We start from the raw sequence: 25,880 nt of genomic DNA, 5'->3' as shown, positions 1-25,880 counted from the left end.
AGGATGTGTGAAGGAGACATTCCCCTCTCAGTGCTGGATCCTTCTGATGGACTGGATCTGGGGAGTCTGGGCATGGGAGCCAAACTCACGGTAACACTTGTACTCTCCTCCGCGACAGTCGCTCTCCAGGATGTACTGGTGGCCACGGTAGCCAGGGTACTGGTAGCACACAAAGCTGCAAGGACACAAGAACAATTAAACCTCAAATAACAAATAAACTTCAACTGTCATGTAAACTTGGCTAAAAGTAGTAATGTAAGTAGCTGAAAGAGTATTTTCAGGACTGTAAGTATGCACGGCTGCCGTGCTGAGAATGTGTGAAATTCAGGACAAGCTGAAGGTGTGTAAAGCTTCAGTTTGCAGCAAACACCACAGCAATAGACTTACGCTCCGCTCTGAACCTGCATGGATCCAACCTCCTTGTTCACCCAGCCCATGGCCTGCAGAGAAGGGTAGTCATCAGTCAGCTCAAACTGACGACCGGCCATGTTCTCATTCTCGAAGATGGTCATTTTGGCCTCCTTGTGGTTCTGCAACAGGAAGAAAAAGGAGGTTTAGCACAACTTGAAGTGAAGCTCAGCCTGAGGTGAGCTAGAGGCGGTTTAACTGGGTTGTATTTGGAACCTACAGCGCAGCAGATGGGCCTGAAGGAGATCATCCTCTCAATGCGGTAGGAGTTGCTGCCGCTGTAGGCCTCAAAGCGGGGGTAGTCTCCCTTCTCCAGGACGAACTGCTGGCCACAGAAGCTGGAGTGCTCGTAGCCGACCCAGCTGCGAGTAGAAACAGAGGGAAATAGAAAATCAGAAACTCTTTAAGCCCCGACAGAATCTAAAGAAATGCTGTTATATTTTTTGCATTTCTGGAGCAGTGAGGAGATGCTCTTTGGATACGTACGCGCCACACTCGACCTTCAGGGAACGGACGTTCTCCATCCCGCACTCCATAATGTTCTGGCAGCTGGCAGTGAACTCCATACGCTTTCCCTGGAAGTACTCCTGATCGTACACAGTGATCTGGAAAACACAAAGGCAGAGAAGATGAGTTTTGAGTCAATCCATGAATCAGAAACACTGCTGTAGGTAACCGTGTATCGAAACCTCATGTTGCTCCCTGTGCTCATAGGTAATGTAGCATTAAACATGTACGTCGTATGCTCACCTTCCAGGGACCCATGGGCACTGGGGTTGTCTGGGCCATTTTGTCCTTTTTTTTAGTAGTACCTGTAAGGAAATAGAGACACAGTCAGGGCAGGGATGGAAGAAAACACTTAAAAACAAAACTATATAATAATCCAAGTTAACTGCTACTCTGGGTGGCGCTTTAGCATTTAACTCTCAGCTGTTTTGCATTAGACATGACACTATAAGCCTTTAACCTCCAGCCTCCTATTTCATTTACTTGCTTTGTTAGAATTTTCCATTTTGAAATGATTTCCTCATTTGCAGTAAAGGTAACCACATAAACTCCAATTAATTAAGACTCCCTCTTGTCAGTTGATATATTGCATTAGAGGCCCATACTGCATCATGTCCATAGATTTGGGAAACTGTACTGTATTGTTAACAACTTAAACTAGACGGACCTACCAAAAATGAAGAGCTGTGTATCGCGGGATTCCACTGAATGGTCTGCAGAGCCAGTGTGTACGGGGGGTATATATACACCCGTGGGTGTCAGGGGCCAGGGGGAGGCACGCCTGGACTCATGTCAGCAATTTGCTTTGGACTCCATTGTTTTGTTGTGTGAGCCACAGAGGGGTTAACACAGGGACACACAGTGATTCATGCAAACAAAAAGAGGCAAGGCGAGTAGCTATACTGCATTACCCACATCTATGTGCTAAATCTATATGTTGAGGGAAAAAATACAGTAACTTTCTCCATCAGTATGTCAAAAGGCCAATGTGCAATTGCAGTTCAGTAGTAAAAATTACACTTTATGTTGCTGCTGACACTTGTAAACTATTTATAGTCTTTTGTCGTGTATTAATGAAAAAGATTTGCATGGAATTTATTGCAGAAACTCTAAAGACAATCATTAATCACTTATAATCAAATTCATATCTTTATTTTTAGTTAATTACATGTAGTCAACCAATCACACTTATTAATACATGTGCAGCATGATCAGAAATCATTATTTTGTTTGTCAAGACTCAGATCAATTGTTCGTCTCCGTCCTGTGTTGACTAATTTGAAAATGCATTTCAATCTAATTTACTGAAACATGAACAGCAAGTTTCATGACAGCTGGACAAACTGGATCAATGACATTGTCACTGGATTTGAAATAGGAAGATGTTGGCCGTGTTGGAAATCTAATCAGGCTGTTTTATTGATCAAGTTATATGCTGCAAATGTATGGATGGTGTATAGGAGGAAGTTTGTTGGCAATAGCATGAAAGTTGAGCAGAGTTTAAAAGAAATTCAAATGGCAGCTGTCTAGTGGGCGAACAGAGAGATCAACTTTTATCTGAAAGCAGCCTCTCTAAACTGATTCACCTCCTTCTGTGAACAACAGCTGAATGATTGTAATGTTTCAACAGACGATGTTGATTAAATGAGAGTTGTGAATGGAAAGTACCTGTTGCTATTTTTGGAAAACCTGTGCAAGTGAATAAATCATCAATGGATGAGGAGGTTAGCAAGGGGCAACGGCACAGATTGAAAGGCCTCGTTGGCAGGACTAAGCGGCGAGCTGGCATCAACTGACGAGCTGTATTGGCAGCTTCACTTTCAGATACTGGTGTAAACAGATTATTATCACACAGGGAAAATATTGAGGTTAGTCTATGAAAGAAGATCCAAAAGAATGGAGTGATTCATAGGTTTATTGATTGAAACAATTTTAGCACATATTTAAATGTTCAGGCACACATATTGATTTTACTGTAACACAAACTGCTGTCTCCAGTTTTTCTCAAAGCAGTTTTCTAAAGAAAACTCAATTTATTTAATTTTCTGTCTGGGGGAATGACATATTTTTTATGACTGGATCCTGCTCTCTTCATCACTAAATCAAAACAAGCAAATAATGAACAAAACAGATAGTGAGAGAGCAGCTGGTAGGTACATAACTGAGCCTACACCCTCCTCTCTCCTCTAGCTGCACTGAACAATAAACATTTAGGAATGGCTGACTGAGGTCAGCACTTTGCCCAGACTCTCTGTCTGTGTGAGTGTGTGTGTGTGTGTCTGTGTGTGTCAGTGCGTTAGTGTGCCTGCATATGTGTGTCCGTGTAATTGCCTGATTGTGTCAACAACAGAGAGAGATACGTGTGCACATATTAAAAACAACATTACAGTACAAATCTTTTGGGAGCACATTCCTTATCAAAGAGGAGTGTTCAGAAAGTCTCAGAAAGTGAGACAGGACATATATGTTTGTGTGTGTGTGTGTGTGTGTGTGTGTGTGTGTGTGTGTGTGTGTGTGTGTGTGTATTTCTGCTGATGATAGCAGCCGCTCAGACGCGACAAAGGGACAAGCAAACTCAGCAGGCCGATGTGAAGAGCCCACAGTGACCATATAGCCGACTCTCAACATGAGAGTCACACACAGATATCACACACATCCACATAACAAAACTTAATTTTCTAATATACATGTTTAATAGACACTAAAACCACCTGCAGCATTTATTGTTTGTCTTACAGACACACATAGCAGCCACACACAACCTGTACATTTTAATGCAAATTTAAAATAAATAAGCTAAAACTTAATAAATCTGTCTTCATGTCTGTTTTTAGATGTCCAGATTTTTCAAGCAGAACTTTTGAGAACCTATAAAAGCTTGGAAGTATTTTTTTTCCCCCTCCTTGTTGAAAATGTATAATTCTGCAGGTGATTTTCTGTCACTACTTGTCTGTATTGACTTAAATTGCACACTAAGAGTCAAGGGAACTCATCAAAACAGCTACAGTATAGTAACAAAACCACTTGGTGGTGAATCTGTTTTATTTGTTCCTCAGCTTCCCAGAAAAGGACAAACCAGTCGACAGAGGAGACTGGATTTGCAGTGAACACAGACTGCCTCTAGGGTGCAACATTTCCACATAAACCCTGAGTTTCCAGGTCTATTATGATAATTAATTTAGCTCATCATCACACTCTTAAGGACCTCTCAAGCTTTCTGGGGTCAATCAGTGCAGAGTCACATATGAACCAATGATTTATTGAATCTCAATGAAACACTTTTACTGTATTTTATAGCTGGTTTATAACCTGAGCGCCTTAAAAGCTTTTATGCAATTTATGTGAAATACCTTGAGCTGCATTTCATGTATGAAATGTGCTATGCAAATAGAGTTTATTATGATTATTATTGATGTAACTGAAAAATAATATTCAAGAATTGCTCCTTGATCCTGCTCATGAAGCTGAACATTGATTTTAATTGGTTGTTGTTATGGCTGCTGTTGACTGCAGTGTTTTGGCTCTGTTATCGTCATGCACAGTGCCGCTGCAGAGCTGTGATGGATAGTCATGTGTGACTGAGATCTCCTGTGAGTCATACAGAGACTTTACATGCATCACCAGAGAGAGTAAGGGAGACAAAAATAGGATTAAAACCTCACAGAATTGTTTCCATTCTGCTCCCCCCTCAGCTTCTCCAACTGCATTACAATGATCTGACATCTGTTTGCTGCTCCATGATTTATTTTTCAATGCAGAAAACAAACATAAAGTATATACATTTATGTCGACTTTACAGACTGTGAAGTCTGGATAAAACACAGCTAATGAGCAATGCATTTATCAAACTGAGACTCGGCTGTAGATTTACAACCATTAATACATTTTTCTTGAAATTTTAGGGGTCACAATTTTAACAGAAGCAGAGGTGGAAGAGTAGCAGTGAAAGTAGCAATAATAGACTGTAAAAATACTCCATTACAGGTAAAAGTCCAGCATTAATTAGTATTATCAACAAAAAGTACTTAAAATATCAAAAGTAAAAGTGCTTGTTCTGCAGAAGGGCTCCTCTCAGTGTTACTGGATCACTATTATTATTGATGTATTAACATATAAGCAGTACTTTAATGTTGGTTTAACTGCTCCATACAGTATTTGGTAGTTCAATCTGTAGCAAGGCATCATATTTAATAAACTGTCATCAAATCATATTTTTTATTAGTAAAATCTTCATCTGAATTGCAATGAGTGACTGTAAAAAGTACATTTTACTCTGAAATGTAGTGGGGTAGAAGTATAAAGTACTGTAGCATAAAATGGAAATACTCATGTAAAGTACAAGTACGTCTTAAGTACAGTTCTTGAGTAGCCTACAGGTACTTTCCAACACTGAAGAGGAAGACAAACTGGCGTACAAGAGACAAAACATGTAGTTACTCTGCTATTAAGGCCACTGTGCCACAAACTACAAGTCGTTATTAGTAAATGATGTTTAAATGTATTTTTCGTAGTTTTTAGCTTCCTCAACAGAAAAAACACAAACAGTGCAAAGATAAGTGGTGTTATTCAATTGACGAGCGGTTTTTGTCGTCTTGATCGGTGTGCGTAATAGCGCATTTGTGGTTTGCAGCGCAGAATGTACGCAGAAGCGCTGCCTGTCAGCCGCACAGGACGCTGCTGAGGGGTTCCGCTGAGACGTCCCGTCCCCCCCTCCCCCCCTCCCCTTAACAGCGACGGCCATCTGCCGCCTCTTTTTCAATTTCAAAGCCAGCAGATTATTTCTCACAGACTCCCAGCTTCACTTAACACAACCGAAATATCGTCTCAGAGGGCAGCTGCGCAGTACGGAGTCCCGCTCTCTGCATATTGCGCTCAGCCAACGAGAGTCGGGGCCGTTTGCATGCAGCCCGTCTGCGGAGACAGACTGCAGGCTCATAAAGACGAAGCGGATTTGAATTAAGCACCGGATAACAGACAGCAACTGTGCATCCTTCGGAGAGGGAGGGAGGGAGAGGGAGGCAACTGTTTTGTATCTTGGAAGCCCAGGGTTAGGAGAGGGGGAGGAGGAGGAGCGGAGAATGAGCTATTCTTGTACCAGCAGAGGCAACAGCCAGGACCCATCAAGCGCTAAGAAGCCTGCCGGTAATAATCCAGGCAGAGATACCGGAGGCACAGACAGCAGCACGGACCGCAGCAGTAACGGCAGCCCGAAGCAAACGGCGGCGATGAAAGTGAAGAAAGGCTGCAACTCGACCGACGTGGGGGTCCCGGTGACCACGGAGGAGGACCTGCTCGGCAGCACCGTGATCACTCCGGAGGATGTTCTGGGCTTGCAGAAGATCACAGAGAGTAAGTTTGCTGCTGCTGCCGTGTCGGTTGTTGAGTGAGAGAGGAGGACAAAGGTGCTAAAATGTCACAGCTCCTATATGAATCATGTATGGCGTCATCACAGTGTCCCCTCATTTATGTAATCTATATAGGCCCTATTCAAACACATTATAATGCATCAATGGAGCTCCTTCTTTCCCCATAGAGGTAAATGTTGCCAACCTGTCTGCAGATGTGCATTAAACTTCCTCATTTAAGTATCCCTGTGACCTGTGGAGGTTAAGTTTAGCACTGGAGGTGGTTGAGTGATGTTTGAAGAGTGTGGTGGTGTGAAGTGAATGGAATAAGTGCTGGAAAACAATATTTGATGCAGCAGTGAAGGAAGAAGTGTCCAAATGCAGCTGAACATGCATGACTTACATTTTATCCTCTTAAATGACATCATCCCTTGCACATCTTCATCATCAGGACGATTTGTTTAGAAAGGTGAGGGCGCTAAGGTGACCGAGGGGTCATCCTTCAAAACGGCCTGTATGCTTCCTTTGCATTAGTTGACGTCTAGTTCAGATGTTTCAGATGTTTTCACTTTTCTCCTTCATTCCTCCCCAGAGAACTAAAACACTCAGGCATCATGTGTGTGTCTCATGTGCAGCAGAAAAAAATAAGATTTGTTGAGAGATATAATCTAAAGATCTCCTGTAACTCAGTGGAAATGTGGAGAAAGTGATCTAGTTGGAGTTTTGCAGGTTCATTCTGCAGCCAGGTAGCTTTTAACCTCAGCAGGAACGATATATTCACCTGCAGATTACAGATCTAACATTCAAAATGTTGGTCTTTTTAAGTATTACTTTGCTTTCTAAGCACATAATTTAAAAACTTGTTGTGTTTATCTAAAAAAGACACTGTATGCCATCTTTAAACACAAGTAGAGCTGGTTATTCACTCATAAACAAACCAATTTGATAAATATTTCCAAGGCAAAGAACCTTTTCTTCCACTTATGACATTCTGATTACCATACTTGTTGTTTAAAAGGCCTGAAATACTTTCATTTGCATATTCATGTGTAACACTGAAAATGAAGATGATTATGTAGCGTATTATTTAATGCATTTGCTTTTTAATTATGTCACAACTTTAAATCTCAAACAAGCTTCTTATAACAAAACAGAGGGAGAAATAGCAGCCAGGAAGCTCTTATGTGCACAAGAACATCTTCATCTATCACCAACTCAGGTCTTAAAACAGCAGTTAGCTAACAGGTGACCAGGAGGGCATTTGACTATTTAAAGGCCGGTAGCTAAATACCTGACTTACACAACGCTGTTACATTAGCTGTTACAATGCAAACTGAGTGTGATAACATGCAAACACGCTGTCAGTCAATCATGATCTTCTCTGAGGTGTTTTAAAAGGTGTTTGAACATTTAAACTCACTTTTTTCTTTATTCATTTATTTTAACTGAACACAGTTCCTCATGTGAATGTGAGACGTCATAACAAACACAATGAGTGCTCGTCTTTATAGTAATAAATTATTTGTACTCAAATCATATTTTTCTGATCCCTTTCCCTCTTTTCCCTTATTTGTATTACTCTTTCATGTAGCTCAAGACAACACAGGAAGTTTATGTTCTGATGAGGAATGAGATCCTACATAATCACAGCTTATTGAGTTTAGGAAGAGGAAGAGCTCTGGGAACATCCTTTGGCTCGGCTCGTCCTCCGTCTTTTACTGACGGTCACTGTTGTGTCTGTAGTTGTTCTAGTCTATCAGGGACAAGAGATGCACGTGTGAGTGTCTTGTCTTTGTGTTTTTATCTGTAAGTCTGCTGCCAGTGATCCCCGTGAGTGAGTCTTTGTGGGGATTGTCATCCAGCTGACGCATCAGGGAGTATCATAATGATTCTGTCTCCCACCCTATTAACGGTCTTGGAAACTCGCACTTTCCCTTCTCCCAGCGTTGTCGCCGGAGGCAAGAAGAGGCATGTGTGAATCACCACAGCAACATGGATACACGCTTGAATCACTACGGCAACGTGAAGCATCTCCCCTTGGTTACAGCCAGCGGAGCGTGCATCTCTGTTCTGTTCTCCCACACACTTCCTCCTCTACTTCCCCTTTCTTTCTTTCCCCTCGTCTGCTCAGCTGTTCTGTAGTGTGGTTTTGCTGTCACTTGACACACATACAGACAAATATATATATACACAGACACAAACACATACACGCCTACTCTTCACAGTTTCGTGCGGTCAAACAAAGCAGGAGAGAACCTGAGTTCTCTCCTCAGGGGACAACCACTGAAGCCTTTCTGTTGTTTTGTGACTCGTCTGCTGTTTCTCGCTGCTGGTGCACATTCTCAAGTGGCTGAAATTGATTCCCCCTTTAAGTGGCGCGATACACAATTGACAACACTAAGCACAGCTCAGACAGACTGGACAGCTTTTTTTTTACTCTGCGGTTGTTTGAACCTGCTCGCAGCACAGATGTTTCAGCATCACAGGAGAGGACATTTGTGTCAAACACACTCTCAGAAAAGTGACTTTCAAATAGCATAAAGTTGCCACTAATTATTTCGTGCTCCGTCCATCTGGTAATCAAAGCAAGCTGCTAAGATTAATTAAGATTTGCATAGACAGAACAGGCTTTCTGCTCAGTTGACTGATCTGATCCAAACTGATGTTCTTAAGTGAATCTTAATCTGCTGCATCATTACAACCCTCTGAGCTGCAAGAAAGGCTCCTCTGCAGACACCATGATTGTGTTTTGGTCCTGTTAAGGCTGCAACTATATGTTATTGTCAGTATGATTATTTTTGTCCAGTTAACCAGTTTTCTTCCTAAAAATAAATCAGAAACAGAATTGTTTGTTTTGTCTTAACCAAGAGATATTCAACTTACAATATGAAATAGAGAAAAGCTGTAATTTGTCATATTTTAGAAGCTGGAACCAGCAAAATAACTTAAGAAACTAAAACTTTTTGGTCTGACCAGTACTGGATTCCTAAGGCTGATAGTGATATTTGAGAATTATAAAAAAAAAAGTTTAAAAAAGTTATATTAAACACTTTAATTTTTTACATAAACAAATATTTTTGATAAAGATCCTTTGAATTTGGTTATTTAAGATGCGTGCTAGAAATGTAACTCGTCACTAGAGCTTTGGTCAGCGCTGAGCTAAATTCAGTCTTTCTGAGAAGTCTGAGAACAACCAGCAGATGGTCAGCAGCATGCAATAAACACAGTCACGGACAGTCACACCCATGAACAGCACTGGTGCAGTTTCATAACTTTAAATTGCAGTTGAAGTCAGATGTTTACATACACTTTATCCAAATACATTGAAACTCAGTTGTTGACATTTAATTGTAGTAAACATTCCCTATTTTAGGTCAGTTAGGATCACTACATTATAGTAGAGTGAATGATTTATTTCAGCTTTTATATCTTTCATCACATTCCCAGTGGGTCAGATGTTTACATACACTCAGTTAGTATTTGGTAGCCTTTAAATTGTTTAACGTGGGTCAAACGTGTCAGGTACCCTTCCACAAGCTTCTCACAATAAGTTGCTGGAATTTTCCTCTTGACAGAATTGGTTTTACGGAGTCAGGTTTTTAGGCCTCCTTGCTCACACATGCTTTTTCAGTTCTACCCACAAATTTTCTGTTGGATTGAGGTCACGGCTTTGTGATGGCCACTCTGCTACCTTGACCTTGTTGCCCTTAAGGCATTTTGCCACAGTTTTGGAGGTATCCTTGGGGTCATTGTCCATTTAGAAGACCCATTTGCGACCAAGCTTTAACTTCCTGGCTGATGTCTTGAGATGTTGCTTCATTATATCCACTTAATTGTCCTTCTTCATGATACCATTTATTTTGTGAAGTGCAACAGTCCCTCCTGCAGCAAAGCACCCCCACAACATGATATTGCTGCCCCCATACTTCATGGTTGGGCAGGTGTTCTTCGGCTTGTAAGCCTCCCTCTTTTTCCTCCAATCATAATGATGGTCATATGGCCAAACTTCAATTTTTGTTTCATCAGACCAGAGGACATTTCTCCAAAAAGTAAGATCCTTGTCCCCATGTGCAGTTCCAAACTGTAGTCTGGCTTGCAGTGGCTTCTACCTTCCTGAGTGGCCTTTCAGGTTATGTCGATATAGGACTCGTTTTACTGTGGATATAGTTACTTTTGTAACTGTTTGCTCCAGAATCTTCACAAGGTCCTATGCTGTTGGTCTGGGATGCACTTTTCGCACCAAAGTACGTTCATCTCTAGGAGACAGAATGCGTCTCCTTCCTGAGCAGTATCATGGCTGGGTGGTCCCATGGTGTTTATACTTGTACAGATGAACGAGGTACCTGCAGGCATTTGGAAATTGCTCCCAAGGATGAACCAGACTTGTGGAGGTCCACAATTTTTTTTCTGAGGTCTTAGCTGATTTCTTTTGGTTTTCCCATGATGTCAAGCAAAGAGGCACTGAGTGTGAAGGTAGGCCTAAAAATACATCAACAGGTACACCGTCAATTGACTCACATCAGAAGCTTCTAAAGCCATGACATCATTTTCCTTAGTTTTCCGAGCTGTTTAAAGGCACAGTAAACTTAATTTATGTAAACCTCTGACCCACTGGAATTGTGATAGAGTGAATTATAAGTGAAATAATCTGTCTGTAAACAATTGTTGGAAAAATTACTTACTGTCATGCACAAAGTAGATGTCTCTGACTTGCCAAAACTATAGTTTGTTAAGATGAAATCTTTGGAGTGGTTAAAAAATGAGTTTTAATAACTTCAACCTAATTGTTTGTAAACGTTGACTTCAACTGTACATTTCCTGAGTGTCTTAAAAAGCAGATGCAGTGGTGAGACTTTTTTTTGTCATGACAGTTACAGAAGCGTTCACACAAATGTGACCGAAGCAACAGTGTGAACGGGCCTGTGAGCTTTGAGGTTTTTGGTGTGAAAGCAAAATAACCAAGCGATGATCTGTGAGCATCCAGAGCTCACATAACCCACTTAGGCTTGTACTCTTTTAGCAGTGTGTCGGTGCAGATCTGATGCAGTTCAATGCTCTGTGCTGTTAAATAGGGTAGCAGGTGATGAAAACAGGCCAGTTTTATTTGCTTGTCAAGATCATTGTAAGATGACACAGATGGCTCATGCTGCAGATGTCCCCTATGTTTCATTAAACAACATAAAATCCACATTTTTGGCCCGATGTGACTGTTTTTCATAGAGTTTATTTACACAAAATGTTCCTCGTCTATCTCATCATGCCAACAGGAAGCAGTTGCTCACCTGATGTCATGACGGTGAAGCTGTAAGTCGTGTGAAATTAAATGTGACGTCTAACTGCTGTGTCCATACTGTGTCTGTAGTCCTATGATGAACTCTCAGCCTCTCTTCCTTCTCTCATCTCCCCATCCTGTCGTCTTTACACTGTCCCAAATTTTGAAATCATCCCCATTTTTGCTGCAGCACTGTTACCATGACACTGCGGTCAGCAACTCACAACTTAGGTCAGAAGGGCAGGGACAAGATGTGTCACTCCTCGACACCTACGTGCTATCAAGCTACATAACAGTTCACTGTGTTTGGGAGAGATGATTGTTATGTATCGTGTCTGTTTTACACTAAGCAGTATCTGACAAGATGCTTTGGTATTAAAAATTCAAGTTTTCTAAGAACTGAATGAAAATCCAACAATGTAGTGGCCACAGGACTGTGCATACACTTTATGGACTTTTTTTGTGAATAACACCTAAATATTCTTAACTTGCTGCTTTCTAATCAAGAAAAAGACAAAAAAAGACAAAAAAATGTATTATTTAGTGGTGTAACAATGAATAAAAGTGCCTCCACTGGTATTTTTGCCAAGGCAGAAGTTTAAGACTTCAAACTCACAACCTTGCTGAAATATGCAGCAAGTTTTGTGAAAACAATGCAAAGAGTCTTGTTAGCAGCTCTGTGAAGCTGCAGTTAAGCACAGTGGTGCTTTGCTAAATGCTAACATCAGTATGCTAACATGCTCACAATGTCAAGCTCAAGTTTGTCATTTGCACAGAATAAACACAAGTCATCTGTACAATTCAATACTTACAGTAGGACAGTGGCAGGCAAATAGTGGCCTGTAGGCCAAATTTGGCCCTCCAGCAAAAATATTTGGCCCCCTGATGAAAGCTTTGTTTTGACTTTCATTGTTTTCATCAAAACTTTTGCAGATTTTTTTCACAAATCCGGTGTAGATAACAAAATAGATACAATGTTCATGTAATTCCCAATGAAACTAACTTAACTAACTAAAATAATTAACCTTGCTCCTACAGCTGGAGAAGCCTTAAAACCATGGTTGCACCACGCTGTTTGAACAGTGCATGGTGCTAAGACTAAGTCTGATTAACCTGCCAGTAATGAAATTTAAACGTGTGAATTCTAACATTGTTTTAATTTAACTGCTTTAGCCCGTTGGACCAGAACGGATTTGTTCTTTGTTCATCATAAATAGGAGGCAGTCAAACAGAAATGGTGTGTTGATGCAACAACAACAGTGCTTTCAATTAACCATAAATGAAGCAGGCCGCTGTTTATTGTGTATGGATAATCAATAAAGTATGTCTCCAGTCTGCATCACAAAGCATAAACCCACTCATGAGTGATGCTAACTTTGGCTAATTAGCACTTAACACAAAGTACAGCTGAGGCTGATTGGACAAATTAAAATTTAACCTGATGATGGCATTAGAGGACAAGTCAATGATCACCAAAGTGATCACAATTCATCCTGTGGGTGACATGAATGTCTGTATCAAATTTAAGGCAATCCATCCAACAGTTGTTGAGAGATGTCACTCGAAAACACAAATATTACATGTACAGTGTATCATCCTCATGGTGGCGGTAGAGGAAATGTCACCAAGCTCAGTGGGATACATTGTCTGAGGATCATGAATGTCTAATCATCTAATGTTGAATTATTTCAGTCTGGACCAAAGTGGCGGACAAACCAATGAACTAATATCCCTGTTTCAAGCTAATGAGTGACTCTGTTGAAAATCTTATGTCCAATGTTGATCCAGATGAACAGTAAAGTCAGTAAATAGACTGCTGAATTTTTGCTGATGTTCTGCAAATGCTTAAAACATCTGCGGCACTCCCATCTTTCTCTGGCCCACATTGCAAACTAAAAAAGGAAGTTGTAAAGTAACGATGAAATGACTTCTTCATTTCTTGTTGAAACAGGATGTTAAGAGAAAGAGAGAAAGGGCTCATTCAAGAATTGCAAGCACTCCATCAAACCCAGTTTCACAGTCTTTTCCTAGTTACCATCCTTACTGCACGCTTGCATCTCTCCGTCCTCGTCTCCCTCCGCCCTCGCAGCATTAACCCTGCCCCCTCCCTCCAGTGATTAGTTGGATTTGCCTTCATACAAGAAACTAAACCGGATTAATGTGAGCTGTGTTGGGCCTTATTGCTTTCCTCCTCCCACTGAAGCGGTGGATCCCCTCGTTACCAAAACAGACCAAAGTATTTGCTGTTGATGTTGTCATATTGTCATCATTACTCTGTTTTACTGTAACATCCTGCAGGTGTTCAGGCAGATAGTGACTGTGTTTCCCATATTCAGTAAAGGTCGGCCGATGCTGAAATTCGAAGACTAAAATTGGCATCATATTTTAGAGAATAATATATCAGCTGATGTTCTTTTTTTTCACAGATGACTTCATAAGGAAAACATGTTGGCAAAGCTCTCTCGGTTATTCAGGGGCTCTGGCATAAATGCTGTATATACGTACTGAGGAAATAAGATATTTATGAGTAAAAACCTTCTGGATAAGCACGTATAGCCAATGGGATGGATAAATAAAAACAACAATGACATTTAATACAACAAAAATAGAAATTTTAAAATAGTAAAATATAGTCAAGTATACATAAAAATACAGGCAATTACACATTTTTTGACTTTTGGTGGCTCTAATTGTCTGTATTTTAGATCAATCTAAAAATACTGTAGGTGTTGATGTGTTAAACGCCAACATATCCTGTTCATGTAGTTTACATGAACTATAAACAATATTCTGTATTATTTTGAAACATCATGTAACTTTCTTTTTTTCTTTTTCTGTCTGACTTTTCACACCAGTTTGATTCTGTCAGGATACAGAATCAAACAGACGTCACGAGATAAAATCTGCTGTATGTCTGTCCACATGTGGCAATCTTGAATCTGACCTGTAACTTAAAGCCGTGACCGCCACTGTGAGGTGTGCAGGAGGGCAGGAGATGTGTGGTTGCCACGCCGACAGAACCGAGGGCTCCAAGCCAGAGGAGGGGCAGAGGTCCAGGAGTGGTTTTATAGGAGCTGGCTGTACTAGATGTGGTTGAGAGACACTCAGCGGGGCTGAAGGGAAGCTCATAGCTCATGTGGGATAAATGAAAAAATATCTGAAGGCCTGAGAGTAGCGGGTGTTAATCGCTGAACTGAAACACAGAATGGGCCTTTTCATATTCTTATCATAAATCTTTCACTTTTTTGTGAGTGTTCACCAAACTCTTAAATGCACAAACATTTCCTAAATTGCTCGTTTCAACCTGATGATCACTAACATAGTTGATGCCCTCAAATTTCTACCTGTTCTACTCCGTTTGTGGGGAAGTTTAATTCATAAAAACATCACCCAAGAGTAAAAAGAAGACACTTCAGCAGTGTTAATATTAGTATTAGAGACCTGAAAAAAATGGAAAATATTTCTACAGTTGTCATCTCTGTGTGATTGTGATGAAACATTTTAAGGCTCAGCTTTTACTCATTACTACAGAAAGATAGATTGATTTGAATTGATTTCCACTCAAATTTATGTCCCCATGCATCCAATTGTCGTGTTTCCTGCAGCAGTTGCAAAACAAAGTCCTCTGGTAATAGTAAGTGTAAGACAGGGGAGAAAATGCAAATGAGTTGCTGTTTTTACACAGTTGTCCCTCCAAGTATAAAAAACACTGTTTCATCATCACAAAGTGTTTGTGCTGTAAATGGTATTTTTATTAGCCATGCTAGCAGCGACACTATGGGGATAGCAGTGAAGGTCGATCACTTTGGTCCAGATTGATTGGGTGGATTGTCAGGAAATTTGGAACCACTACTAATGATGCTTGGAGGTTGAATCCTAATAACTTTGGTGATCCTTTAACTTTTCCTCTAGCACATTGACATTGAAATTTGTGGTTTTTCAACAATTATGTGAAATTTGGACATAAAATTGGTGTTAATTTCACTTTTTATCTAGCATCATCATCAGGTTAAAATTTCAGTTTCTCAAAAACTAATGACATCATCCCACGAGCTGTACTTTGTTTTTACTGCTAATAGTAAATGTCAGCATGCTAACAGTAAACTAAGATGGTGAACATGGTAAACATTACACCTGCTGAAAATCAGCATGTTAGCGGTGAGCATGTTAGCATGCTAATGGTAGCAGCACCACACTGCCACAGAGCTACAGGTATGGCTATAGACTCTTAGTCTTGTTTAAGCCGATTTTCACCCCTTAACTCATTTTTAAATGTAGCAACAATAATAAATAAAAGAGCGCTAATCATTTCAAACTGTCAGAAAACTGCTTTCACTTTCACATTGTACAGTACTTATTTATTTATTATTTATTTGATAGGGACAGAGCACATTAATGAACATCAGTATAAAATACAAGATGCTGGAGTTAGCAAAAAATGCTAATTAATATCCGTTGTCTCAAGGCAGGTAACAAAAACAGAAACAGTGTAAGTAACACTATGCAAATAAAAATATACAAATACACAAGTAGAAAAAGACAAAATACATTTATTTATGTATTTATTTGGACCATGTACAGTGTTAAACATAAATGTTACCATTTGATGTACTGTACCAGAGTTAGTTTATAGCTAATTTTCATCTGCAGTCCCTTCAGTACATCACAATTAAAACATATAACAGCACAATAACAAACAGTACAAAGCAAAAAACACACAGGACACATAATACAAAATACAAAGCTACACACAACAACACATCACATACAACCACAATGTCAACTAGAAATTGTACACGTCTGGTTAAAAGTGATCACAGTTCTGGTTTGTCTTGAGCGATTGTTTGAGGGCACTCCCTTATTGCAAGTGATAGGTCATCCCAATATTTACTACCCTTTCACTGACAGTGCAGTTTGTCCAAATGTGGTACCTAATAAACCCACAGTATAAATAAAACTTGAATCACTCACTTTTCCATACAGTCAGGTTTAATTAAATGTGAAAGCCAAAACCTTGAGAGATTTTTATACGATTAAATGTGTATCTTAGTCCTAAACTTCCAGTGAGGATGGACCCATAGTGAAGTTGCTCTTCCTCAAGTGGGACAGACTGAACTAGATCCCATTATCAGTGTCAGCTGTAATGTTCGTCAGCGTGTGTGTTGTGTTTATAAGCCTTTAATATGGTTTCATGTGATCTTAAACCCTCATACTGGAAGGTTCCTAAGATCTGTCCTGTCCCAGCGTTATTTGGGTAACTGCTAAAAGGAGCTCAGAACGGTTTATTTTGGCTGAATGTAGGTCATATACATACAGTACCTGTTGAACTGTGTACCAGACCTCGTCTCGTTGAAACCTGTTGACACATCTGCAGTGAGGGGACAGAGAGGATGTCAGCTGAATGATGACAGAAATGATTCAAAGCATAAAAAACTAAAATTTTTCTGATAAACAGTCTCTTGCTCTCTCAGTATGTGCTACTCTTTAAGTTCACTTTGGTAAATTAGCTGCTAATAACATAGCATCAGCTTTTAGCTTTATTGTTAATATATATTGTTGAAGTAATCCTGAAGAAACACCCAGTTAATATAGTGGTTTAAGCATGTGTGGTTTACTGTATACTCCAGCTGTGTCAGCTTTGTGGGCAGCAAACACTCCTTGAGAAGCAGGTGTTTCCGTTTACAGTGCAGCCAAACAAACATATGTTCTTTTTTTCAAGTCAGTCAATAACAATCTGATTTCATGCTACACATCAAGCGAGTAGTTTCCTACACAGCAGCAGGGAGGAAGGAGTTAGTTCCCTCACTGAGACGTTGGATGTATGCAGCTTGTCACTTGCAACTCTTCATCTAACAGTTCAGTGTGGATGCTCTGTTTTTGTTACATTACAACCTTAAACATACCACCTTACAACCATAAATGACCATTGTCTTGTTTTATAGACATAGACACAGATTTTTGATGAGGGATTGTAGTCAGCGCTATTTTTGGTGACAAATACATTGAGTTTCTTCTGATTGATGCACAATAATTGCCAGCAGTAGGAAATGTTCAGTTTGCATTAGCATTTACTTAGTGCAGCACTGATGCAACTAGTGAATGACAATCACTGAGGCTGTTATCAATGAAAATTACACTGCATTTACATATGAAGGCAGTTTGAATCCAGTGTGGGAATGGCAGACTCCACCACTACCAATATAAATACTATATAGAGAGATAATTTACTGAATGTAAATATCTTGAATGGCTATTGCTGAAATAAAGTTGATCATTAATTGACTTTAATTAACTTTAATTGACAAAAATGGGGTCAGATTTCATGAAAATTTTAAACTTTAATAGCTGAAACTGAAAAGTAACTGACCAAAAAGAAAATATATATTTGGTACAACAATTACTACAAAGATCTTGAACTCCAAAAGGTCTTACAGAGAGGTGCTATTCTTCATTCACTACTCTGTAGTAGAAAATGAAAGAAATTTTACTGAATGTTTCACACATTCGGTAATTTCTCTTTCTGTTGTCACACTATCAACCATTAGGTCCCAAAAAAATGCAAAAGTTATGAAAGACCACATCATTGAAATGTATTGGTGCTGTTCATATGTAGCAGCTAGACGATCTCATTATAAAATATTAGATCTGGATACATTTGTCCCGTGATGAAGACAGGAAATCTGAAGTGGTTGCAGGATTTTGTTGATACCTGCTGATGTTGAAGTTTGAAGAAGATGAGCTTCCTGTTTCCCAGCAGTGTTTGACCGCTGCTGAGTTCACACTTACAGCTCGGCTTTTAGTCTGCGTTGCATAATTCATCCTCGACTGAGGTGACCAGATGCTCCACACTTTGAATTAATGTACTGTAATTTCACTTACGGTTGGTTCAGTCCAAAACACACACACACACACACACACACACACACACATTCTGTCTGTAGGTGCTTACTATCAGCACGGTCCAGAAGGAGAGCTGACAGTGATAAACAGGAGTCTGTTGGTGGCTTCAGTAGCAGCAAGTTATCCTCAGATGGCTTTGTGTGACATTGTGTGTGTGTGTGTTTGATCCAAAGTAACAGACTGCATGAAATTAACAACAAGCACCTCAGGTTTAGTGAGACAAAGTGCGAGCACACACACAATAAACTCATTGTCTCTCATTCAAACACATTGTCCTCATGGGACTTCATTAGGGGGCTCAAAGGTATCTATTAGCAGTAGGTTAGCAAAAGGACAAGGACAACACCAGCTGTGGTACAGTTCATCACACATATGTGCAGATGTACCCTCTGCACACATGCACGTGCACACACACACATACATAGATAATATATGTTGTTAATTACAATAATGTGGCTGCTGAGTGTGTTTTTGTTGTCTGTTTATGTCATGTGAACGTGGGGACGCTGTGTGACTCTTCAGGTGTTGTCAGTTGTGCGTCGCTGTATGCGGAGCTGATGTGTTTAGAAGAGCCGACCTCAGCATTCAGACTGACAGAGGAGCAAAGGCATCTCAGCGTCACCCCGGATCAGATCAGCTCGGTCAGGAACGCTCACTTCGAACAGTAAATGGGGTTGACAACATGCTGTGACTCGCGGGTACGGTTTGACTTCCGGGGACGCTCCAGCATGAATACATAAACATGAAAAACAACATGCAGGGAGCGTTGTGAATAATCCTCCTGGGGGATTAATGTAGAATGAAAAAAAAAAAGAGCAGAACCAAAGCAGCAGGCTTAAATCTGTTATCGACTAACAATACCTTCATCATACAGACTCCTGACCTTCACATTATTTCATTTATAGCACATTTCACATTTAGGAACACTGGTGATCATTCTGGCTGCTAGAGATTGTTGTAATACCACCATGTTTCTGTAGTTTCCAGCAGCAGAGTTTGTAACTGTAACTATTGGTGCACATGTCTTAAACATACTGCTTTGTTCCAGGAGTCACTGGAGGAGATGAGCACAAAGTGCTGTACTTTTTTCTTTGCAGCAGGTGAATCCTTAAAAGCTTTTCTGTAAGATATTGTTTTCGGAGATCACTCGCCGGATGAGACCGGACAGTCGTCTCAGCAGCTAGCAGACCGTCTCCCAAGATGACCAGCCAGTCGACATCCATCGTCATGCCAGGGAGAACAGTCTTATCTCAGCCAGCCCTCTGATAGTTTACTTGCAGCACTGACGTCTCTGTAGAGTTTTGAACATAAGATATAATTCCTCTTGGAAGATACATTTTGGTATTTGAATTGCAATCTAATATTTTTTGCTGCTGAAGTTAAGATTCATGTTTTTATTGAACAGTTAAATGAATTATTTACATACTTTTGAATATTATATTACATTTCTGCCAAGTCCAATCCACTAGATGCCTCTAAATTCTACACGCTGCACCTTTAAAGGATAGTTTCACAATTTTTCAAGGTTTTTTTTTGCTACATTCCCCCAAATTTCCCTTGAACTTCCTTTTTAGGTGTTAAACAGTTAAATGAATTATTTACAATTTTAAAAAAATATTAGGAATAGAAATGAACAGCATGTATGTGTATGGTGTTGTTGTAAATATACATTACATTGATGATAATAGGTGTATCTGTTAGCTGCATCTCACAGTCAACATAGTTTAAAGCTCAGAAAAAGCTTTTTTTGCAGGAAAAAGTTAAGTCAATTTTATGTGTATAGCCCAACATCAAAAATCACAAATTTGTGTCGGGGGGCTTTACAATCTGTATAACAATACAACTCCTCCTCCTATACTTAGAGCCTTGATTTGAATAAGGAAAAACTCCCTTAAAAAACCTAAAAAAGAGGAAAAATGGATGAAACCTCAGGAAGAGCAACAGAGGAGGGATCTCTCTCCCAGGATGTACAGACATGAAATAGATGTGTGTACAGAAGTAGACCAGCCTATCAGTGGTATTGATGGACCTTTGTTTCGAGATTATTATGTCACACAACAGGTGAACCATTGTGTTGAAGTTATTGACAAGAGGCGCTGCTGTTATTGACTGTCATGAATTACAGTTCACAGCTGGGAGCTGATGGTAGCATCTGGAAATATCATGTTATTGTTGTTTTTATGGTGAGAAGCTGTCGCTGTCGATCGGTGATAAATACACAGCTGGTGGCCTGTCAGAGCTGCCATCGTTAGCCATTAAATCATCCGTGTCTGCACTGATGGACGTCCATGCCTCAGCTGTGTTACTGTTGTCTTTGAGGAAACAGATGTTGGCCGTCAAAAGAAACAGCAGAACATGAAGAGACAACCGCACATATGAAGCTAACAGACGGACACGGATGTAATCAAACATGTTTACTGATGTCCGCTCAGGTGCTCAGACCTGCAGTGATCCACTCTCACATCCCTGAAACAATGTCATCTCTTTATATATTTCATTCACTGACATCATGTGAGCTTTCCGGTTGCGAATTGGGGCCTCAGTGGTGGTGATGGAGAGAGGTTGCAGTTACACATGCTGGCCAGTTGTATCATTGGATAGAGCAGGAAGTGTCTGCTCTGCTGGGGAACGCTAATAAGCACTGACACTGCCTGGTGAGGGCAGGAAGGATTAGAGGAATAAAAATAACTCTCCTTTCTTACTGGGTGCATGTGTGTGCCTGCATCGTTGTGTTCAGGAGGAAAGCAGCTCCTCCAGTACAGTTTTATTGAGATTTATGTCAGAAATTCACTTAAAATGGTCAAAAAGAAATGATTTGACACTACAGTAAATATGATTGATTTTTCAGTATTTGAATGTTCATTGCTGGAAAGCAGGTTTTGGTTTATGTCTTTGTGTGTGTGAGTGTCTTAGTATATTTTTATTTACAAATACACATTATTAGTATAACCAGGAGCAGTTTTACTCACTTTTAGAGTATGAATTTTCTTGTTAGTGTGGTCGATTCTCAGTATTGTTGTCTGTTCATGAAGAAGATTGAAAGCAAAACAGTTCTTGACTTGACTTTGGTGCAAACAGTGTTTGCAGCGGTTTACTTTTACTTTCCTCAATGTTAAACCAGCTTTGTAGCAATTATTTGTTTTCATTCATTTGTCAAATATATTAATTTTTAAAGCTCTATGTGTAGAATGTCTATTATGGCAGCAGATGTGATTTGTTTGTTTGTTTGTTTTTTGATACAACCACTTGGGGGCACCAAACTTTGAAATTTCCAAATGCTTCACATTGTGGTTTTAAAGGAGGAGATCTGGATGTGTTTGCAGCAATTTGATCAGAGAATTAATATTCTTGATGTGTTTTTACTGAACATATGTTCTTTGTGTTTCAAGTACTTTCTTTGTCTGTAATCTCCAGTTAATAAAAGTGGTTTCTAACTCAGTCTCTGACACTGCTTCTCCCTTTTTCTCTCTCAGATTATCTGTGCAGCCCGGACGAGAATGTGTACAACATCGACTTCACCAGGTTCAAGATCAGAGACATGGAGACGGGCACAGTGCTGTTTGAGATCACCAAGCCTCCATCCACAGGTGAGTCATTGAAATAAACTGTGGATTTGTTTCACTAAGCCTTTATCCATGAAAACACATAATAAAGCAGCTTCATATCTATAGGCTGCACTCACACCCACTAATCATATTTGTTTTCAGTCAACCAAATTACCTTTCTAAAAATATTTTATTTCATTTAACTGATCCTCACTGTAGACAAAGCTGGGGAGAAGAGGGATATTGACCCGAACGCAGGCCGCTTTGTCCGCTACCAGTTCACCCCCGCTTTTCTCCGACTGCGGCAAGTTGGAGCCACGTAAGTATGAATGTGTGTGAATCGTTATTTACAAGGACGCAGTTACCAGCAGAATTATTATCGTCTCCTCCATCTCTCTCTTTGTTTTATCCGTTTGTCTGTCTCTGTCTTTCTTACTCACCTTTTTCTCTCTCTCTGTCTGTCTATCTGTCTGTCTTCGTCCCTCTAGCGTTGAGTTCACAGTCGGAGACATGCCGATTGAAAACTTCAGGATGATCGAGAGACATTATTTCAGAGAGAAGTTGCTCAAGAGCTTTGACTTTGAGTTCGGCTTCTGCATGCCCAGCAGCAAAAACACCTGCGAGCACATCTACGAATTCCCACCTCTGTCTGAGGACATTAGTAAGTCTACACACATGCAAACACACACACAGACTCTAGAAACCACAGTATGGAGGTCCTGTGGTTCAGATAGCATGCATGCTGTTTAGTCACAATACTGTAATTGGCAACTTATTCTGTCTGTGGTCATAGTTACTTCTGCTTTTACACAACGCTTCATTCACAGGTGTTTTTAGCTATCGTGCCTTCATCAGGTTGGTTTCAGAGGGTTGTTTGTTGTTTTTTCATATATAGTTCATCAATTAGTCATGTGACTCTCGGATAACCATATAGACAAGTTATACAAAACAGCACAAAATACAATATTTACTCTAAATACAGCAGAAAATTGACAAAAACACAGTATATTCAAATCTGTTCCCTCTCAGCTCACTCACATGAATTATTTTATCTGTGTGCGAATATCCGAACTAAATAGATTATTACTCTAATACTGTGTTTCCAAACCTTTTTGACTGAAATTAAGCAACATCTGTACTTATGACCTTTCATCCCAGATTATCGTTTCAGTGTTGACATGAATTGTGATCGTTAGGGCTGCGGTTGATGATTGTTTTCATTATCGATTAATCTGTGTAACTGTAACTGTAGTCTGTAAACCCTAATCTGTCTTCAAACTACTAAATTTGACTGACCAACAGTTAAATACTTAAATATATTCACCTCACAATGATATTAAACAGAGAGGAGCAGTGAATCGTCACATTTCAGAGAATGTTTGGCATTTTTTGCTTTATTACTGACTTGAAATGAATTAGTAAAACAGTTCGATTACTTTTCTGTTGATCGACTAATTCATTAATCGACTTATTGTTTTAGCACCAATGACCTGCAAATTCTTTCTCACATTGTTTAATTTGAAGGATTTTTATAACCCTAAAAAAGTGAAAGTATCTGGTATTTCACAAGACAAAATGCACACATTTGAGCAAAGTCAGAGAAAAGAATCATATAAAAAATATCTATTTTTTCTTCCTTATGCCTTTAATCATCTTGGGAACAAATCCTCTAACAGCTGTGATGTTTTTGTTTGTGCCCGCAGTCAGAGAGATGATCCTGCACCCGTACGAGACGCAGTCCGACAGCTTCTACTTTGTGGACAATAAGCTGGTGATGCACAACAAGGCGGATTACTCCTACAACGGTGGAACGTAGAGACAACAGACCGCCAGGAGAGACAGGTGGATGTATGGACTGGCCTGAGGGACGATCAGAGTACACTGGTGTGTGGTGTTAACATCCTGTCAATCCAGTAGTCTCTCTCTCTCTCTCTCTCTCTCTATCTCTTTCTCTCTTTCTTTTTCTCTCTGTCTCCTACGCTGATCAGCAATGGTCCTGCTCGTCACGAGAACCATCCAGAAAACGCCCGTACAGATGTGTCAGTTACCGTCTGTGTGTGTGTGTGTAAGCATGTAGAGGTTTGTGTGTACATGTCAAAGCCTAAAAAAAACAACACACACAAACACACACAGGTTGCAGCCTGCTACAGAGCTGCTGTAACACAGTGTGTAACATGATAAACCAGCAAGTAAAGAAACTTTTAGGATGGTTCGTGCTCTTTAGCCACGTCGTAGAATAAGAAAGAAAAACTCTTTTTCTCATTCCTGTACATGTTAGGCTTTAGGAGCAAATCTAGCGTCTATAAAAGTGTGTTTTTAGGAGTTAAATAACAGTTTTGGGAAACAATTTCACAGATAATGTGAGTGTATGTGTGTCTGTGTGTATGTGTGTGTGTGCTTTTTGGAGTGTGTGTGTGTGTGTTTTTGTGCTTTGTATGTTTGTCTGTGTGTCGACCAGTATGTCAGTTTGAAGCATGATTACTGGTCTGGTAAAAAATATATTACTTTGAACTTCAGTAATGCTCAAATAGATTTCCAAAACCTAAAATGTTAGCACATTTTCTACACAGTTAGGCAGTAGTTAGTGGTTTTGAATTTAAACTTCCTGTTTCCCTTTGTTCCTCATTTATTTCTCAAGTCATGTGACCTGTATTAGCTGTAGGACGTACAGTATGTGTTAATTGTCTTTGCTCAAAGCACAACATCTCTACAGAGCTAACAACGAGGAAACTTGTAAAGGTGAGCTGGTCAGATGTGACCATAAACGTACTTTGTCATCTGTGTACCAACTCGCTTTTCCAGCCTCGTGTGGCTTTGTTTAGGTTATAAAGAAGTTGTTAAAAACTTTTAAGTTGCACTGTGTGTGTCCAAGTTAAAGTTCCGTCGTTTGGAAACTCTTCATAAGAGAAGAAAAAGGAAAAAAAACTTGGATTTGTAAATGTTGATATTTTTCAGTCAGGAACGTGATGCAAAAAAGGAAGTTCAAGGGAGATTTGGGAGAATGTAGCAGAAGTCGTTTTTAAGAACAAATCACCCTGAAATCTTATATTTTCTCTTTCTTTTATGTTGTTTTCTCCGATTTCTGCCTCTCATACATTTCTATCTCTTACACATTCCTGTGAGCGGCAGCGTGTAGATCTGTTGTTGTTTGAGGGCATTTATTACACAGATCACACATCGGATCAATACCTGAACTGTCTCTGGATGCCTCTAAACTGTAATATGCAAACATCAGCTTCCTCTCTGTTTGTGCTGAGAGGCATCCTGGCTCAAATAGTATCCAAATTGCTTTCTATTTTTCAGCATACCAGCTCATACAGTCTGTTTTTAAGCACTTAAAAGTGTTTAATCACTTAAGTGATTCTATTTAAATTGCAGTAAACTCCGTCCATCTATTACTGCAAGTGTGTTTAAACAGACGCTGACATTTATTTGCAGATAATTATTTGAATTCAGATCAGCACAAGAAAATGGTGGAAATCATATTAGATTCAGATTTATATTTATATTCTCCTCATTTCCTCAACATGATCAAATCTGGATGATTGTTTTTTTTCCCTGGTTTATTGATCCTGCACTAGTGACTGATTATGACTTACAGAGAAAAGAGGGTGAAATGAACACGATGAGACTCTGGACTCTGTTTGTTAATCAGAAGATAAAACAGATTGACTTGAATGTCGAAAAATATAAAACTGAAATGTAGAAACAGATTTATTTATGACTGATTGTGACTCATGTAAAAAAAATTATTTTAAACTGATGTAAAGTTTTTGACAATTCAAAATGTCGTTGTGACTGAACAAAAGTAAAATAAATAAAGATTTATGGGACTTTTTGAAATATCGAAATGTCTCGACTGTTAATGTTGTGCAAGTCAGAGAGAATACAGTTTATTCACAT

The 25,880-nt window shown here is 39.6% G+C and overlaps 2 protein-coding genes across 2 annotated transcripts; one reads left to right on the top strand and one right to left on the bottom strand.

The window, feature by feature from the left end:
* Nucleotides 1-27: 27 nt before the first annotated feature.
* Nucleotides 28-1,197, bottom strand: LOC121910523 (beta-crystallin A1-like). The gene is made up of 5 exons (XM_042431765.1): nt 1,159-1,197; nt 895-1,028; nt 629-770; nt 388-530; nt 28-175 (listed from the first exon to the last, which is right to left on the bottom strand). The coding sequence occupies exons 1-5, from the start codon at nt 1,195-1,197 to the stop codon at nt 28-30; spliced, it is 606 nt and encodes a 201-aa protein (XP_042287699.1).
* Nucleotides 1,198-5,630: 4,433 nt separating this feature from the next.
* unc119b (unc-119 homolog b (C. elegans)) lies at nt 5,631-25,803 on the top strand. The gene is made up of 5 exons (XM_042432374.1): nt 5,631-6,264; nt 21,906-22,019; nt 22,197-22,296; nt 22,466-22,638; nt 23,681-25,803. The coding sequence occupies exons 1-5, from the start codon at nt 5,994-5,996 to the stop codon at nt 23,791-23,793; spliced, it is 771 nt and encodes a 256-aa protein (XP_042288308.1). The 5' UTR covers nt 5,631-5,993; the 3' UTR covers nt 23,794-25,803.
* The last annotated feature ends 77 nt before the right edge of the window (nt 25,804-25,880 follow it).

The sequence above is a fragment of the Thunnus maccoyii genome, chromosome 13 (genome assembly GCF_910596095.1).
Source record: "Thunnus maccoyii chromosome 13, fThuMac1.1, whole genome shotgun sequence".
Taxonomy (NCBI): domain Eukaryota; kingdom Metazoa; phylum Chordata; class Actinopteri; order Scombriformes; family Scombridae; genus Thunnus; species Thunnus maccoyii.
Note: the sequence above shows the minus strand (reverse complement) of the source record. Positions and strands in the feature narration are given on the sequence as shown.